At 46.4% G+C, this 20,066-nt stretch overlaps 1 protein-coding gene across 2 annotated transcripts in view; it reads right to left on the reverse strand.

Moving 5' to 3' along the window:
• DENND1B (DENN domain containing 1B) overlaps positions 1–20,066 on the reverse strand; it is a 1,279,546-nt gene that overhangs the window by 590,285 nt on the left and 669,195 nt on the right. The window contains exons 7-8 of one of the 2 annotated variants that reach the window (XM_086954820.1): positions 19,577–19,657; positions 17,394–17,453 (exon numbers count right to left, since the gene is read on the reverse strand). In XM_086954820.1, coding sequence (XP_086810946.1) covers positions 17,394–17,453; positions 19,577–19,657 — 141 coding nt within the window. The remainder of the gene's footprint in view (positions 1–17,393; positions 17,454–19,576; positions 19,658–20,066) is intronic. The other variant, XM_086954825.1, reaches the window with a different exon arrangement.

Below are 20,066 nucleotides of genomic sequence, written 5' to 3' on the forward strand. Positions count from 1 at the left end.
ATACAAATATTTTTTATTAAGGATAAAAGATGTCTCAATTTTAAAATGAATTATAAATTACAATAAAAATATTTTTGAAATATGTTTAAATTTTGTTGCCTGCTATAATTACCCTGTCTCCTCAAAATGTAGAAGAGTTTTTGTAATATGTAATCTCTGGGGTGCCATTTTCACTATTAGATTAAAACATGCTGAATCTTAGTATTTTCTTATACTACATTATATCCATCTGTCTTTATTGCATTTCCATCCATTTTCAATCAACTGGGACAGACACAGCTAGATATGAAAAAAGAATGATCCCTGGATTAAAAAAGCAGGTAGGTAGGTGCAAACATACAGAAAATAGCTTTTTGACTTTTCTGCTCCATTTCTGCCATTTGAGTGAGTAATGAGATTTATCAGGATTCAAAAACGATGGTTGTTTTATGTCCTTCTCCCGGCCATCCCCACTTTAGTATCCCATTTAAATTAACCTGCAGAAATAGTGTTTGTACAACTATGCCCTCTGAGGTAACAAAGATGTTCACTTGTGAGTTTTGAAAGTTGGACTTTGGAGAAAGGTTTTACTAAAACTAGCAATGGAATTTCCTTACCTTCTCTCTTGAAGTGGGCAGGGAAACCAAGCATAAGTGGTGTCAAGCCTCTGTGGAGGTGAAATGCGCAGATGGAGAATGTGAAATCTGCAGCTCAGTCTAAGTGGGACCATTAGGTATGCACAGCACAACTGAAACAGAGTGATTGCAGAAGGGAACCGGAACACCCAGAGTTCACACAGTGAATAGGTTTGCAAAACTGGGACCAGAGGAGACAGAAGGAGAAGAGGAACCTGGAATATAAGCAGTCTAAGATCGCTCCACTCAGATAATATTTTCAGCCTCTACTTGGCTCAGCCGAGAAACAGTATTTTTAAGCGTGTTATCTCTATTGGAAGACAATGTGGCTCTGTTTGAGCTATCAGAAAAATATCAAATTGCCATACAGGCAGGGAGTAATAGAAATATTACAAGTGGAGAACTCAGCAGAGCGAATCTGACCACTAGAGAGGCATGAGAACATGGCACACAATGCCGGAGATATTTCCAGGTTATAGATAGATAAGAGACATTGCTTGATTGGTTTCTTTGTATTACAGTTACATTTTAAGTTGACGACAATATTGGTAAACTTTCTTAGCATCAAATTAATGAGAAAGGCTCCTTACAAGGCTTGAAAAACAAGACAATTCAAGCTAATTTATTTCTATATCAAATATTCTCTGATGTGAGTAAGACTGCCAGGGTAAGCAGTGCAATTCAGGAATAAAGTCCAGATGATTTTATTGCAATATGTGTGTTCTAGGAATCAAATTCTCAGTACATTTATGAATTATGTGGAACTACAAAATTCAGAACATAAACGCCCTTTAAGAAGTTGAGTATCTACTAATGATGACAAACCACTCTAAAGGAGTTTACATTATGAATTTCATACCTTTACTAAAATGTTTGTGAAAAACAGGGACAACAAAGGAGGATGCTGATAGATACTGCTAAATATTTCCATTATAATCTCGACCTTAGAACTAAGGCTTAAAGATGTAGCTCATACACAGCTGGCCCTGAGGGGCTTTCGTCTGAATTGTATCAAATGTAGGAAGCACTATAAAACCCATCCTCTTTTAGTTGTACACTAAGATCAGCACGATAACAAGGTACTATAATATGGTAAGATAATTTTTACTTAAGTGAGTGCCCATAAATACAATCAGAAAACATGTTAGCAAAACTGTAGCCAAAAGACTAATGTGAACTTTTGGTTGTATCATACATTCTAATGAGAAAGACTTTATTCCTAATAGACACCTCTAAGAAATACCCCAGTCCCAAAATTGAACATAGACTAGACCTGGAGTGCGATGCCACAGAGAGCGTAATCACCTGACAGGTTTCTCCAAGCCAGACAGGTAAATGGGTAGAGACCAGACAAAGCAAGATCCACAAATTCTCTAGGTTGGGCACAAGGGCTAACAACCAAATGCCATAAAAACATTTGTTCTAGAAACAGCAGCAAAAACCACTAAATCTTTGGAGCATGAGGGATTCCCAGAGTCTCTGAATAAAACATACACGATCGACCGTATTCAAAGCCACATGGAAACTACTTACAGGATAATGGAGGTTTCTGAATGTCAACCGCGAGACTATAATCGGAATCTGGAATCTACGGATTATGTATGACGTAGGAAAGCTGGCTCAAGTAACAGCTGAGATGAGACAGTACAAATTAAACATTCTGGGGGTCAGTGAAAGATGGTGGACCAGACCTGATAGAATGAAAAGTACCACACAGGTAACAGTACAGTACTGTACTCCAGACAGGATGATGACCAACATTACGAAGGAGTAGTCATCATCCTGAGCAAGGGGACAGAGACTTGCCTAATTGAGTGGAAGCCAGTCAATAGCAGATTCATGACAGCCAGGTTAAAAAGTAGACACATCAACACCACCATTATCCAGTGCTGTGCTCCAACAAATTACATGGAGGAACACAGTCAAGGACATCTACTACCAACAGATGCAAGCTGAGCTTGAAGTAGTCATGAACCACGACTTGAAAATAATGATAGGGGACGTTAATGCTAAAGTGGAAAATGACAACATGAACCATGACAGAGCCATGGAAAGGAAGGTTGTGGAACAATGAACGACAACGGGGAAAGACTAGGTATTTTGCACCATAAATGATCTGGTTCAAAAAGGAACTCTCTTCCCCACCCTGATATTCACAAACTAACATGGTGCTCACCCAATGGCAGAGACAGAAACCAGACTGGCCATCTGATAAGGAGCACCTAGAGACGCTCACTGCAAGATGTTAGAGCGAGGAGGGGAGTAGAATTTTTCAGTGATCACCATCCAGTGACTGCTCTTATGATCCTGAAGACTAAAACACTGAAAGGAAAACATCAGGACAACATCACTTCAGTGTGGCAAAACTACAGAACCCAAAGACCAAAAAGGAATTCATCTTACAAATCAAAAACAAGCTCCAACTCCTGGCAGACATTGAAGATTAGTCTGAGCCAGCTGCAGAGGCAGTAAACAAGAAATGGAAATAGGTCTCTTTCATAAATGTAAAGACAATGAAAAATGCAAAAGTCAGGGAAGAGCAAAGAATGGATAAGGCAAAATACCAAGCAAGCTATTGAAGACAGGAGGGCATAGAAAAATACACTCCTGGAGGCGATATCTGAGAGGCTGCATGACAAGTGCAATCCTCAGTGCATAGAAGCAAATGAAGCAGTCAAACGAATGATAATAGCAGACAGCAGGCATACATTGATAACCTTAACAGCCAAGCAGAGGAGGCTGCAACTAGAGGAGAACAGAGGACAGTCTTCAAGATCACGAGGATAGTCTGTGGTAAATCTCATACAACATACAATAACCCTATCCTGGACAAGCAAGGTAAACTACTCACAACACAGCAGGGAGCATACTGGGACAAGCACTTTAAAGAAGTCTTGAACAGACCTGTACCAACAATTGAAGCAGACATTCAAGAAGTAGAAAGAGAGACTTTGATGTGAAAACTGCCGCTCAAAGAAGAAATTGTTAATGCTAATCGATCTTTCAAGAACAGAAAAGTTTCTGGCCAGGACAACCTGAATGCAGAAATGTTCAAGGCAGACCCAGACACACCAGCCTATATACTCCAACCATTATTTTTGTCTTAGGAAAGGGAAAGACAGTACCAGACAACTGGATCCAAAACATCATCATCAAGATTTGAAAGAAGAGAGCATTAACTAATTGTAACATGGATGTGGAATCATCCTTCTGTCAATCCCCAGAATAATCCTGGTGAAAATCATTATACAATATATTTCTGGTGTTGTCGACAAGCAGTTGAAAAAAGAACACGCAGAGTTCCACAAGGGTTGAGGGTGTGCTGATCAAATTGTTACTCTACCTAACGTCATAGAGAAGTGCATGGAGTGGCTGAGACAAAAAGCTCTGAAACTCACTACCAGCCAGCATTAGAAGCATCCAGTAGCATGCACACTTTAAGAAACTGTTGAAAACATGTCTGTTCCCTAGATAACTGCACCACTCACATCCCAACTCAAACAGCAAACTGCTTTGAATTTCAGGTAAGCTTACATATATAACTATTATGGCCCACAATGATTCTAAAACCATAATACGCAGCAGTCAGCAATAATTTACACCTTCTACTCCATAAATTAACATAATATATCTGCTATGAGGCTTATCCAACACCAGCACAGTATAGCCAAAAACCAGACTTTGGTGGTCATCACACATGGATCACTTTCCAGGGAAGATTAAATCACAAAAAACATCCTTCCTACTACACACTCTTCATGGTGTAGCATGCTACTCATGTAGGCAAGCACTTTAGTGCCCAAATTAGGGTTAGCAAGTGCTATATAACTTCTGTAATCAACTTCATTGATTTTGAGGAAGCTTTAGAGAGTATCCACTGTGTCAGCCTCTGGTGATTACTGAAAGCCTAAGGCATACTGCAGCAGAAAGTGCTCTTCATCAAAAACGTCTATGATAATTTTGCCTGCAAGGGTTGAGATTGAGAGTATCGATTGAAAGTCAAGATCAGAGTGAGACAGGGATGTGTGATGCCATCTTTTCTCTTTCAACTAGTCATAGACTGGGTGATGTAATGCATAAAAGAAGACTAACTGAGACACATCAGCTGGACCTTATTCTCTATACTGGAGGATCTTGACTATGTGGATGATGTAGCCATTCTTTCTCATAAACACTAGCACATGCAGGAGAAGAGGTCTCACCTCAACAACTACCTACAGCAAGTAGGCCTGAAGTTCAAGATTAGGATATCAGAAGTCATGCCACCTAATATCCCACACCCTTTAGCAATTAAGGTGGCTGGAGATGACATGGCCATGACTAAAGAGTTCACCTAACTGGGCAGTATTATCAGACATGGTGGAGGGGCAGGCAGTGACATGAAGAGTGAACAAGGCCAGGAAAGCCTTCAGGATTCTGAACAAAGTGTGGAGGTCATCTCAGTAAAGTACCAACACCAGAGCTGCATTCTGTCCACACGTTTATATGATCAGAATGCTGGCAGCTGATAAAAAGTGACATCAATAAACTGTCAGCATTCTACATTAGTAAACTAGGGAGAATCTTGTATATTGTGTGGCCACCAACCATCTTAAACTAAGAAATCCTCAGCAAGGCAGAAGGACACATCATTATTAGAAGAAAGGGGAGATGGATAGGACACACCACCAGAAGAGAACATTACTACATCACAAAGAAAGCTCTCCACTGCACTCCTGAAGGCAAAAAGAAGACAGCAAAGCCAAAGAACACCTTGAGGCGAACTGTGGTAATAGAAATGAAGACCATAAACCACAGCTGGGGAACCATACAGACAATTGCTCTGGATAAACAGAAGTGGAGGCCATTCATTTCTGCCCTATATGCCAGGTAGCATAATGGGCAGTAGTATAGTATAGTATAGTATAGTATAGTATAGTATAGTATAGTATAGTATAGTATAGTATAGTATAGCTCTCGTACAGGTAATTATAATAATTACTGCTGCTCTGGTAACATTTTTATCATGGTGAACCTGCCAAATTGTAGTAGGTTATAGATACTGTTGCGATGAAGGGTCAGCCATGAAAAACATTAAATTAAAGACCACCAGCACTAGGATACTGCTGAACTGAGGGTTTATGCAGCACTTCCACATTATACTGATATATGGAGATACCAGGCATGGTGTCTCTCATGCATAGCGATAAACCTCCATATAGTTATGTCAATTCAGACTCAAACTTTAAATAAAATTGTTATTTTACAAAAAAAATCTAGTTGAAAGTAATTGATAAAAGACCTATTCAGAAGATGCATTGGTCTTCCAGTTACTATAATTGGGTCCTTAAAAATCATAACAATTAACATCATGACAAAAATATATTACCTATGTCATGCAACTCCTCATAATATGAGGACAATTCAAATGCTATTGTATGGATGTTTAAAGGGCTTAGACTATTTTTGTAATAAGCATACTGTTATGTTTCATATAGGTACCCTAATATAGGCCCTGGTAATATCATACACTGTCACCTACATTATCCCCCTCATACTAAACAGTAATGAGCCTTTAGGATTGAGCCTTTACCTAGTTCCAGTCCTGGGTGCAGAAGCAGGGTTTCTCCTAAACAATAGAGTCCTATAACTTCATCAACAGACTCACACAGTATGAGTGTTAATAAGGTTCTCGGAAACCAGGCAGAGGCTACTGCACCATATCTATGTACAAGTTTCATTCCATACGTCATCCTCAAATCCAACAGTGGCCAATTCATGAGACAAGGGACAAAGGAGCCCTAGGTACTTTCTGGATAAATACAGCACATCTTGCTAGTGTTAGGAAGAGGGAACCGAGACTTCCAGGCCACTGACCAGAGACGCTGAGGCACCTGCATGCAGACGCTCCAGCTGACAGTCATCTGACACATCCCTTGCGGGTTGTCCAACTCGAGACCAGGGCGGGGTCCTACATTCTCACACTTCAGGTAATGGGGTTCGACGAAATCCTAGAGGGATTCTTGGCTTCACATCTACTCATACATCTAGATAGGCATCGCAGGAGTATGCACACTTTTATCCTGCATTATATATATATGTATTTATTCATGCTTATTGCAAGATGGTAGAACTGTACTATCCTTTTATATTCACTGTACTGCTAATCATATATCTCGGCTACTATCAAATGGTTGTTGCAGCTCATATATTTTACACAAGAATAACAACAGTTCAATAAATACTTATTGAAATGCCCAGCCTGCTTATTCTGTGTATCTCTGAGACAAAGTAAGTGAGCATGAGTGACTGTGTGAAAAGTAGTACATTGTTTCCACAATACTGAGGGATCAGAGTTGTCATGTTCTAAGGTTGCCAGAAACTATTCATCCCCCCGATAAGAGGAGACACTAGTGGCACTGTGAGCTAGCTAATGCAAATAGGCTAACATTTCTCGGTAGGATTGCTCAGAATCAGTCTGCCACCAAACCCGCAGTTTATGTTATTCGAACGTGCAGGTCCTGTATGGGTAATATCGGAACTACACGACAATACGTGAGACTTAAAAGAAAGAGAAAGCATTTTCTGTATAGTCACTATTACTATTGGACTTTATAATTAAAATATTCAATGACATTTGTTTTTATCACATTAAGAATCAGAGGAATATTTGGGCGCATTCCACGAATTATCCAACAGAGCATTTTCTTAAAGAATTTTCATATCTCATGCTATTGAATATAACCAAGTTCAAAGCAATACAGCAAACAATTAAAGACACGGTTTGAGGTTGCATCTAAATTTCCATACCATCTGCAAACATTTAAACCCAGACAGGTCCCAGATTCCCTGGAATGCTTAGAACCCCATCTGAACAAGATCTATGCACTATTGAACTTCATGTTTTGGCAAACTATTTAGAAATGGTGGCTTCCAGTCCTGGGATTTATTAAGTTATAAGGATGTAGGAAAAATACTAGCATCAAAATATTCCATGTTAAGATCATGGGTGACATTATTACAGCTATAGGATGCAACATAACAAATCCTGAACTTTGAAATGAGTCTTATTAGTCCAGGCACCATGAAGAATGAAATTGACAGCATTTGGTATAAGTATCTGTCGAAAAATGAATGAAGTTAAGATATAGCCAGCATTGAAATATTGGGAAAGACATTGTCAAGGCTAAAGTCACAAGGCATGTGACATGTATATTATTAGCACTTTGCATAAAGGGGCGTGGCTAAGCACGCAATGGCGGAGGACGCACTAGGGTAGAGCTCCGTGCTAAGCTCCCCTTCCCTGAGCCGTTTCTCCGCCACATTTAACCCTAGCCGCCCGAAACTGCTGGCGGACCTTCCCGGAGCTCTCCTCGGCAATCTGGCCGACTTTTGATTCGGGGCTCCGACGGGGCTGACCCCGACCTATCCTGCGGACCTCCCGCGGGATCTGCTGACACCTGGCCGGCGGGGCAACTACGGGAGACCGAGGCTTGGACCCAGCTCACAGGCCCCAACTGGTAGGCCACACCACACTGTCTGCGGCCCCCTGGCCGGCTGCTGCCGCGCTGGGAACGACCTCTGGTGGCCCGGCGATCGCCTCGACTCGTTGCAGGACTCCAGCGAAGAGCCCGGACCAAGCGGAAAGCGGGCCCCCAGCCCCCACATCGCGGCCGTCGCGCGACTGCTGCCCTGCGAGTTGGCGGACTCCCTGGTCTTCCTGACGGCACACCTGGGGCACACCTGGGGCAGGCGAGGTGTGGAGGTCGACCCCGGAGAGGCGCCGGTGACGAGGCGGCCCCGACCAGCGGGGGCTCCTCTCCGAGACACTGTGCAGACATCAGAGCCACGCGGTGAGTCCCTCCTGCGCCCATCAGCATAGAGGAGCCCGCGCGGAGCGACAGCCCAGGCATTGCGACCCCAAGACCCGCAGAAGGGCAGACCGCCCCCCCCTCGCCTGGTCGCCACACCACTGCCGGAGGCAGACTGACCGCCCCCCCCTGAGACGGAGACACGCGACGGTGCGCTCCACGCCGGGCCCGCCTGCGGGGCCCCCCCACGGGGATAATAACTGCCTGAGGGACAGCGAGGCACACGAGAGGCTGTGACCCGGGCCGGAACTGGTGACCAGACCCGTTCACGACGCCTGGACCCTTTGGACCCGCACACCGTGCTGGCCCCCCCAGCCCCCACTACAACTGGGGCGGAGTGGCAGGGCCGTGACCCGCTAGCGCTCCGGAGGACACCCGGCGCGGCCACAGACCGCCAGGGGCGACGGGGAGGACAGGACCCCCCCATCCGCGCCGAGGCCCCCACACAAGGCCACCCGCTGGAGGACCCCCCCCCTCAGGGGACAACAACGACGACCTAACCTGCGGGACCAGCTAGCACTCGCGGGGCCCCAACCCAGGAGCGCAGCACTTCAGGGGACACCATCACTGGAGTAGCACCGGGGGCCGACCCTGCAGGACAGGCGCCACCCGCACATGTCCGGGGGAGTGCGGACCCGCACTGGGACTGGAGGGGCCCCGCCGAAGGGGAAGACGGGCAAACAGGTACACAATATGGCCGCCGAGCAACTGGCCGCGAGGCTCGACAGCGTGCTGGCAGCGGTGGAACGGATGGAGCAGTCCCTCCAGCAAACTAGAACCTCCCTGGAGTCCAAAATTGATGGGGTCGCAGTGGACTTGACCCTCCTGCGTGATGACCATAGGAAATTGTCCGACAGAACCAAGACCCTGGAGGGCGCAGTGAAGGAGATCGAGCCCAAGGTCACTCAGACAGACAGGCAAGTGCAGGACCTCCTGAACAGAGTGGAGTTCCTGGAGGACAGGGCTGAAGACGCGGAAGGGAGGGCGAGGCGCAACAACATTAGACTTGTGGGGGTTCCTGAGAAATGGGAAGGGGCCCGCCCGGCCGAACATGTGGAAGACTGGCTGCGGACACTTTTGCCCGAAGGCTCGTTGTCACCGCACTTCGTCGTGGAGCGCGCACATCGGGTGCCAACGAGGCCCTATACCACCGGCGCCAACCCGAGGCCGTTGCTCTTCAGGATACTGAACTATAGGGACAGAGACACGGTGCTGCGAGAGGCACGGCGATTGGGCGAGGTACGCATAGACAACGCGTCGGTCATGTTCTTCCCCGACTACACCATCCAGGTGCAGCGCCAGAGGCACGACTTCATGGAAGTGAAGAGGAGACTACGCACCGCGGGCCTCAAGTACTCCCTACTGTTCCCTGCCAAGCTGAGAGTGGTGGCGGGAGACAGCACTTACTTCTTCAGCACACCTGAGGAGGCCAACGAGTGGCTGGACGGGGGCACGGACACGGCACCGGAACACTCTCGCGGAGGCGAGACGAGGACCAGGCCGCGAGGACCACGACGACGCCGCAGGCACAGGACCCAACAGTCCCAGCACGCGGAGGAGGGGGCGGGACTCTACCCCACACTGGACCAGATGCGCCGAGAACAACGCGATGCATTGCAGAAGGTCTCCCAAATAAGCAACTCATCCTCCCATGAGACGGCCCAGGAGGACGGCCAACAGCCGGTACCTAGCGACGACGACGAGGCCATATACGGGATCCCGAACTCACAGATCTCGGTGGAACTGCCCATTGTCACGCCGCAAACCTCAGACCTGATCCACTGATCCTACGGGGGATGTCTGCACTGGCCTTGCCGCGACGAGGGAAGGGTTGGCAGTGGTCGCCTGGACGATGATGCGCAATTGGCGCCCGCCACTGCTGGAGACACCTCCCACCCCCCCCCCCCCCCTGCCAGCTGACCGAACTGTGGACACCTGGAACAGTGAGTACTGCCCTTATGGTGCTGGTGGTAAGCTGGGAGGGCACTGAGGGGGTGGTCTTTTAGCACGCATCTGCGCCTGGCCGCACACAGGATGGGCAACTTGGAGCATTGGACCGCAGTGGGCGGCCACTAACGTCCTGTATTGAATGGCTCAGGGAAGCGGCCTGCTTCCCCTAAACTGACTATATATCCATCCTGCCGAACTTGTGCTTAGCACACACTGCCCCTTAAACAAAGTAAGAATGTTCCTCTCTCCTAAGAGTATGGACGGTGGCCCGTTCCGCCACTGCCCTTTTGGTATTTTAGTGGGGATAGCCCGCTGTTGGTTGTTGTTCTTTACTGTTTTTTTTCCTGTCCTTATGTTTTCCCAAACTTTGCTGAGTGTACTGTGGGGGGTGGGAACGGAAGAGCTGGGAGAGCCACTGCTGGGGCCTTTGGTGGCGCCGCTGCTATTGGGAGGGTCAGGGGGGAATGTGTAATGCTGAAATGTCTGCCATAAAAATATGCACATGGAACATTAGAGGTATGCACACACCCGCGCGCAGGTACCAAATCTACTCCTACTTGAAGAGGCAGAACGTGCAGGTCGCGCTATTGCAGGAAACACACCTGAGTGGGGCGGAGGTGACTGCGCTGAGGCGGAGATGGAGGGGACAACTGTATGCCACTGAATACTCCTCGTACGCCCGCGGGGCACTGCTGTGGGTAAAGCCGGGAACCCCCTTTGTGATGTCGGACGTTCACATAGATGCGGAGGGGAGGTATGTCCTGGTGAAGGGTCGCATAGACGGGCAACCGGTGGTCCTGGCGTCCATTTACGCTCCAAACACGGATCAGGGCACCTTCCTGGCGCGTATCTCAGAGAAATTAGCGCCCTGGCACGGCGTCCCATGGATCCTGGGAGGCGACTATAACGCGGTACTAGACCCAGTGCTGGACCGTTCGGTCCCGCCGAGGCCAGAGGCGACATCCCAGGGGGCCACGAGGACACTCACACAGTGGGCGACACAGTGGGGTCTGAAAGATGCATGGCGTGCGCATAATCCGAACACTAGGGTGTACTCATACTTCTCGGGAGCACATGCATTACATGTTCGCCTCGACAGATACATGGTGTCAGCGGACATGTTGCCCCATATCACTGACTCTCAATACCTGGGTAGGACACATTCAGACCACAACCCCCATACACTGCACATGGCCTGGGAACGCCCGCGCCCACCAATCCCCACGTGGCGATTGCAACCTGCATTACTGCTAGATGGCCCCTTTAGAGATTCCCTGCAGGCCAGCGTAGCGCAATACTTCGAAGACAATTCAGATACAGCATCCTCCCCGAGGGTAGAGTGGGACGCATTCAAGGTGGTGGTACGGGGACATTGCTTGAGCACTCAGGGGAGCATACGGCGGAAGCTGGAGGAGGACTTGCGCAGGGTGGAAGCGGACCTACTCGACGGGGAGCAGGAGGCGGTGGGGGGTGCAGGTGACCGGCTGCAGGCGGCCCGGGCGGAACACGAAACGCTACTGGAACGGCTGCGGCACGTCAACTTTGCGGCCCATTCGGCGCGAGTGCACCAGCACGGTGACAAGCCCGGTAGGCTACTGGCCCGGTTAGTCAGGCAGGAGGAACGCACGGAGCCGGTCTCAGTCATCCGCACGACTGAGGGAGAACTAGTGTATACCCAAAACAGGATACACCAAGCGTTTGTGGGACACTATCGGGCCCTATACAAATCGCAACTGAGAGTAACTGCGGCCTACATAGCAGAATACCTGGCGGACATCCCGCTGCCCTCCCTTATAGGCTCGCAGCAAGACGCCCTGGGGGCGCCATTCTCCGCTGAAGAAATACGCGAGGCCATTTTCGCACTGTCCAACGGCAAATCACCTGGCCCGGATGGACTGCCCGCCGAATTTTTTAAGGCGTGTTCAGACACGCTGGTTCCGGAGTTGCTCAAATTGTACAATACTGCAATGGAAGAATCAGCACTCCCAGACTCGCTTAACGAGGCAAACCTGGTCTCGCTGCTGAAGCCGGGCAGAGATGGCGCACTCATGGGGTCCTATAGGCCGTTGGCCATGCTAAATACTGATTATAAAATTTTCACCTCCCTCCTGGCCCGCCGCCTGGCCCTGGAGGCACCAACTCTGGTACACGCAGATCAAAACGGCTTCATGCCGGCGCGGAGCACGTCTCGTAATCTACGCCGCCTCTTCCGGATTCAGGAAGCGGCTCTGACGCATTGGCCTAGATCGGGGTGCCTGGTCCTGGACCTGGAGAAGGCCTTCGACTCGGTAGAATGGCCATACCTGGGAGCCGTGCTGGACAGATTCGAGGTGGGAGATGCATTCGCTGACATGGTCGGACTGCTCTACCAGAGACCCAGTGTCCGAGTGAGGACGGGAGGGCTGCTGTCGGAGAAGATCGGGGTGCGTAGAGGCACCAGGCAAGGCTGCCCCCTGTCGCCCCTCCTCTTCTCCTTAGCCATTGAACCACTAGCGGCTCTGCTACGGGACAGAGGAGCGGAATGGGGGATCCCATTGGCTGACGGAACGCACATAGTCTCACTCTACGCAGACGACCTGCTGCTTTATGTGCGGGACCTCACCGCGGTGCCAGCCGAGCTATCGGACGTCTTCCAGACCTTCGCAGAGGTCTCGGGCCTCAGGGTCAATTGGGCCAAGTCCGGGGCATACTCGTTCAGCCGTGACCAGGAGGAATGCGATGTGCATCTTGGAGGGGCCAGGCTCGCTTGGTACCCGACCACGTTTAAATACCTAGGACTACACATCTATAGAGACCCACAGGACTTACTGGAGGGCAACCTGGTGCGCGCCATTTCTTCTCTGCGAGCTCAGATGTCATTTTGGAAAACCCTTCCGCTGAACGTGCCCAGCCGCATAGCCCTTACTAAAATGATAGCGCTCCCTAGGCTGCTATATCACTTCGCGAATATCCCCACGTATGTCCCCACGCGGATATTCCGCGATCTGGAATCAATGCTTCGTGGCTTGATCTGGAACTCGGGGCGACCTCGAGTGGCGCTGGCTAAACTGTACTCCCCGACCGCGGAGGGAGGATTGGCTGTCCCCAACATGGAGCTGTATTACTTGGCCGCACAGCTCCAATGGGTGACGTACTGGCTCAGCGATGCACATCTGGACGATACGGCCACTGCGGACTACCAATGGACGCATCCCCAGACCTGCGCCCTGTTTCACCCATTGACCAAGGGACCCCGTCCCCTGCCCTTGCATGTGGCCGTGGCCCGCAAATGTTTTCTCCGCAGCCTGAAGCTGACGCAAACTACCAGACCATATGCTCCTGCCCTCCCCCTGCTGGGCACCCCCAGGAGGAGCGGGATGGTTACGCCGCGCAATCTGGACCACTGGGTCACAGCTGGAGTAGAGACCATGGGTGACCTGTATGTTGACGGGGCCCTGCTCTCATTCGCGGAGTTATCTGACACCACGGGACTCCCGGCCGGGCAGTTCCTACTCCACGCGTCGGTACTGCGGGCATACACTGACTCCTGGGGTGACATCCAGGATGAGCCGCCGATGCACCACCTGGTCCAATATCTACATGTAATGGGCAGAGGCTCGCACATCACGCATTGGTTAGCGCAGGCGCTTCTCATCCACACGCAAAAACCCACACAGCAGATTAGGGCTAAGTGGGCGGCGCACCGTGGGAGGGATTGGACGGATAAGGAGTGGAACCTGGTACTAGCTAGCCCCGTAAACATCCCCCGCAATTCCCGCTTCCGCATCATCCAACTGTACATATTGCACCAGGCATACCTAACGCCAGATAGAATAAACAGGTACTTCGCGATCGACACTGCCGTTTGTCCCAGATGTGACCTGTTGGGCGCAGATATCCTGCACATGCTTTGGCACTGCCCATCCCTGACCACGTACTGGGGGGAGGTGACCTCACTCCTGAATCACAGCACGGGCCCGGGCCTGCCGGACACGTGGGAGGCGTGCATTCTCGGACTCTATAAAAGAACCAAGCTGAACAAAACACAGGCACGATTCTGGGATTTGGGCCTCATCACGGCCAAACGGCTGCTTACGCGACACTGGAAACGGCGGGAACCGCCTGCCCCAAAACACTGGTTCACATCCTTTACAAACTGGGCCAGGGCGGAAGGCACGGCGCTCCACCGGGAAGAAATAGCGGGCCTGCGGCAGTTCCCGATAGCACAGCTCTGGGATGGCATCCTGGGGTCCATGCAGGGGGAGGGCACTGTCAGAGGGCTCACGTAGAATGAGTGAAACCGGAGGCGGGTCACAGAGGCTAATGCTGTATCGCAGGAACCACCGCAAGCGGCGCCCCCCCCCCCCCTGACACAGACAAGAATCAGCCAGCGCGTAGACCTCGGATACGACCCAACGCCCACGCGGGCGCCCATCAGCGGCCATTGCCCAGCAGCGCGCCCCAAGCACAGAGTTGCTGACATCGCCCCCGCAAGCACACTCCACCCCCCCCACCCACTTTCACATATATGTTTGCATGTTTGCAGTATCGGACCCCTGCTCACAGACGGTGGCCTCTCTGGCCCCCCGTGTTGAAGTGAGTAGGAGCCGCTGGCGGCACTACAGACGGAGACTGCAGGCGTAGACGCCGATAGCCATACCGACGGCGAGGCTCCTCCACCTGATTGCCACATGCTCCACTAACAAGGCCGGCGACCGATGACACACCATGGCTCACAGGGGCTGTCCCACTCTAAGTTCAGGCACACTTGCGCACACACACCTCTGACCTCCAGTTGCACTGTAACAGCATCGGCAAACAACACACCGATCAGAGGTGGCTCCTACTAGCACCGTGCAAGTGGGACGGACTTTGAGTGGGGAAGCCGCGATAGGAACATTGGGACATACCGATACGAACTGTTTTGTTTAGTTTGCCGATTTCATGGCTCAGTTCTAGAAAAAAAAAAAGAAAAACAAGGCGTCGTTTATGGACTTTTCCTTTCTAGACTTACGAAAATGTGGCTATCTTATCCATGTCCTAGCACACCGGGGACACAAGGGACGCAATGACATGCCCTTTTATGATGGCCCACACCCTCACGATTCACCGTTCATTTGCAGCCGGCCCGCAGGGTTGTAGGCTTTGCTATATGTACTGTACCCTTGAACATTAATAAACGTCTTAAAAAAAAAAAAAAAAAAAAAATTAGCACTTTGCATAAAATACTTATGCATTCAGCACTTCAAAGAAATTATGTTTGTATTATATTGGATATTCAGGACACTGAAAAAGGCTGAGCAATTTGAGAAACACCATCCCAATAATGTATACTCTAAGTGCTGGTATCTAGACTTGAATATGTTTCCTCGTTTGTAGAATTATTCAGGAATGGAACTAATACAAAATATGAAAGACAACATAAAAATTATATAATCAAGTCTTTTAAAATGACAATCTGATAAACACTGAATTAAAGCAGAAATTCTAACCAATGAATGCGGTGGGATATACTTCTACGCATAATAATGGAAGATAATGGAAAGATTTCAAGGGCGCCACTAAATGTAAATGACGAGAGGGACTATCAGACAGCTATTGATTCATGCACCTGCTTAAAAACAATGACAAAAGTTTTATGATCAGTGAGAAAAATGATTTCTTGTAACCCGCAAAGAAAACCTAAAAAGTCCTGCTGCTCATGTGAATAGTAAAAAAGCCCCTCTGTCAGCTACGCAATTTCACTTTCAAGGTGTCACATGCAAGAGGCAAATGCCACAGTAAATGCTTTCTAAGGACTCTGCTGAAGCACAGCCCCCACTCCATGTGCTGTTGAATATTATTAAACTCCATTAATTTCTGTTGTAGTTAGAACAGACCTGCACTTTCATTGGTCTTTTTAAAGCAAACTATTTTCTAAATCACTTATAAACTGCATCCTTTTTTCTCATTCCTCCTCAACCTTAGTTTCAGGAACAGATAATGTTCATTTTTGGAATTATGCAAAAGAGTTGTGGTACCTGTACTACGTGACCTACATTTAACTTGTTTATTATCAGTTTAAACCTCCTGTTGAAGCGGTGTCTTGATCTGTTAATCTTTCTTTATCTTTCAAATTTCCAAAGTCTCTGTAAAGCATCCATTTTGGGTGAGAATGTTACTTTGAAATACCACCCACTGAAGAAGTATGAGTGAATGAGTTAGGGATAATTAAAAGTCTAAAACTGTATAGAGTTAAGGAAAGATGCTAACAGACTATATATAGGAATAATATATTACCACTCGCAACAATTGCCCTTCAACTAATAACCAGAGTAATGTTATGTGGCTAAGACAAAGCTGTTCTATGAAAATTACAATGAATAGGAGCACATTCTAAAGCCAGGCAAGCCTATGATAGGTGAATTACATAACTGAAATGGTCTTTAACATACATTTTAAAACCTGAAATAAAATTAAGATTCACAAAAAATGAAAAGATGTAACACATACCAGGATTGGTCAAAAAGAGAGTTTTACAAACCAAATGTGAAAATGAATAAGAAGAATCACAATAACATTAATAATCCCTCTTTACCCATATAAAATAGGAAATGAGAACATTGCTAATCTCAGTGTCATTGTCCTGAGGCTGATGCAAACGTTCTAAGAAACACTGAACGGAAAGGCACTGTTTTATTATGCACTAAAAGAACCTTTACAATTGATAACTTTACCTTTATAGTAGGACTCGGTGAAGAGGACACTCATTGGCAATAGTAAAATGTAATTATTTCCTTAAAAGCCTTGACAAATTCTACAAGGACAGAGGTAAAAATCGGCACGGAAGAGTTGACAGAAGTAATTACCTCAAAAGGAAATTTATAAATCACATGTGATCTTTAGGAAATTTCCACACAACAGGAAAAATAAGAAAACCATACAAGAAAAACAGATATCTACTCAGCCACTGATTAAATGATTTGAGTGGAAGATCAAAAGTGCCCATGCATTCACTCACCAACAGGGGGCTTGATGGAGTTTTCATGATTTGGTCACTTGAAATAAATATCTGTTGGTTCTTGTACAACATGAGAAGAGTGTGATGTCAGTACACTGTCTCACAAAGTCCACATGTGCTGATTAGTGTTCAAATCCATTCATTGTGATCCTCTGATACACAGAAAAACAACGCTATACTATAGATATACATTTTTTCAGCCTATGTGTGCATACGCCTCAGTATAAATAAAGTTTGTGCGCTACATACATCTATCAAATATAATTGTTAGGCTACACAAAACTTCTAGTTGAAAACCTTTTCCGACTGTACAGACGGTCAATAAAATAACTGTTTTGAAAACAAACTACCAGTAGCAATCTATACTGTAAAATGTATTATCTTATGTTGCCTGCTCCATCATTATTTATAGAAGAACTTTACTAATGTATACAGGTGTAGATTCCTGCTCAAAGATGATAGTTTTACCGTGATCCCTGAGCAAGACTCCTGTAGTAAGAGGCACAATTTGAATGTTCCCTCCTGGTTCTCCTCCTTATCCGGGGAGGAACCTTGTGGGTTTTCACTTTTCTTGTTGAAAGGAAGCAGATCAGGCTCTTGCTGTTGGAGTGGGTTTGGTGGGTAGGAGGGAGTCAGGCTCTATGCCTGAGGCATGCTACCCAAAAATAAATCTCTGGTGACTGATCGAAGGATTTGCTTTAGGGAATCATTGATATGGCAAATTCCTAATAAAGGAATTTCTTCATGAGAAGCACTGTAGAAAGGGTGAGAGGCTACACTTTTCATCAGTAATGAAGTTTTCAAATTGCATGCCATATGTAAGAAAGTTATGCAGTCTTCCCAAACTTAAAGCAAAACAATGTGTGGCAATTAGTTGTCTTTCACCTCTCATCCACAATTAACTGCATTTCTCTCTTGCTTATACTTTACAAAACTAATGATTACTGGAGTTATCTTTAAATACTATTTTTACATTGTCTCATACAAGCCTTCCTTGGTACCTCGGTGTCACACAGTACTTTATGGCACAGTATTTTGGAGGCCTGTTACATGTGTCTCAAACTGTAAAATAAACAATAAACAAGCACTGCTTCTCTAATGTTGCCTTTTCCTCTGACACTCTCCAAGCCCCAACTAGGTTTTCCACTAATAACTATCTATAAGAGTCATGGCTTAATCTCGGACTTCATTCTCTTTGAGTCACAAAAAACAGTAATAATTCAAACCTCTCATAATTGTTAAATGATTTGAGAAATTAGAACATAAAAGAACTTTGACTCATGTGAAATCTCAGGAGAACCAACTTGAATTTTATCTTGCCTGCACCTTGGTTCTTGCCATCGGGTCAAGTGACATGCTTGCGATATTTTATGTCTTTATGCTTAACTCGATTATCCATATTATTTGTCATCATCTCTTCTCATATATTTTTACAATTAAACATTTTGCACAGGCTCTTACTCCTATCCTGTTTATTCCGCTTTCTTGGATAGCTTTCAAATATGTCACAGTATAGCAATTCCTTATATTATATATACATTTTCGCTTAATGTCTGCTCCTGCTCTAAGTCCTTGGTTCTCTTTAGACTCCCATAAAGACCACGGAGTGCTCTTCCTATCCCATTTTTGTGACCACTGCCATCACTCAAATTCAAATTTGATCATCGCCCTTTGCTTTTTTGATTCTGCCACTACACAGCCTAACCTAAAATAATTGTATCAATCGTTATTTTACAAATATGAACTACATCCTTTCCATAACAGTGCAAATCACTATTAACAAAGTGCTACATATATGTACTAACATGCTACATCTTAACAGTTTAACATAATAGAGGATTATTAACTACGGCACTAGTACCCTTGAGTCATTTGATGCAAGAAACCTTTGCTTGTGTCAACTGAATATTGTATATCCTATCAAAGACAAAACATTACGTTTGTTTTAGAAGTGTGACACCAATAGAGAAGGCAAGGGAGTGTGGGGCGGAGGGGGCATAGTCGATAGCAGATTTAGTTGGCTCAAATAATGCAGTGGAGAATTACTACAACAATCACAAAATACAAACAGAAAGATCAAGTGCTGTTTCAGCAATTTCTGTCTTAATACATTATTTATAGAGATACTTTTTTGTAACATGAATTACTGGAATATTTTGAAAGTAAATGGTTAAAATACATACCACGCTTAAATTTACAAGAGTGTTGGCTTTTGGCAGAGGGTGATTGTAAAGTGATCTTAACATATCATTCAAGTCATTTTCCTGCAAGAAAAAAATAGTTTTTTTAATGATTAAACAAATAAAATATGCATAGCTAGTATGATTATGGTTGCATAATTATTATTATCTTGCCGGTTTACATTTGATGACTATGCTGTTAACTTTAGTATTCTCTAAAACCTACCAATTTTAAGGATCAAACTAAAATCATTTTAACTACCATTATCCATTTAATCTTTCTGTTACATCTTGATTTGAAAACATTATTGCTGGCTCTTTATTTTGGCTTTTGAATGTTAACCACTTCTTACATGTTAGGGAAGAAGGTGTGTTACTGCACTAGAGGACAGAAAAAAGGTTAACACATACACGTATGTATTTATACAAATAATATTCTTTTCCTGTCAGCAATGATAATTAACCGGTGAACTGACAAGACAACCACTCAATG

The sequence above is a fragment of the Lissotriton vulgaris genome, chromosome 1_1 (genome assembly GCF_964263255.1).
Source record: "Lissotriton vulgaris chromosome 1_1, aLisVul1.2, whole genome shotgun sequence".
In the NCBI taxonomy this organism is placed as follows: Eukaryota; Metazoa; Chordata; class Amphibia; order Caudata; family Salamandridae; genus Lissotriton; species Lissotriton vulgaris.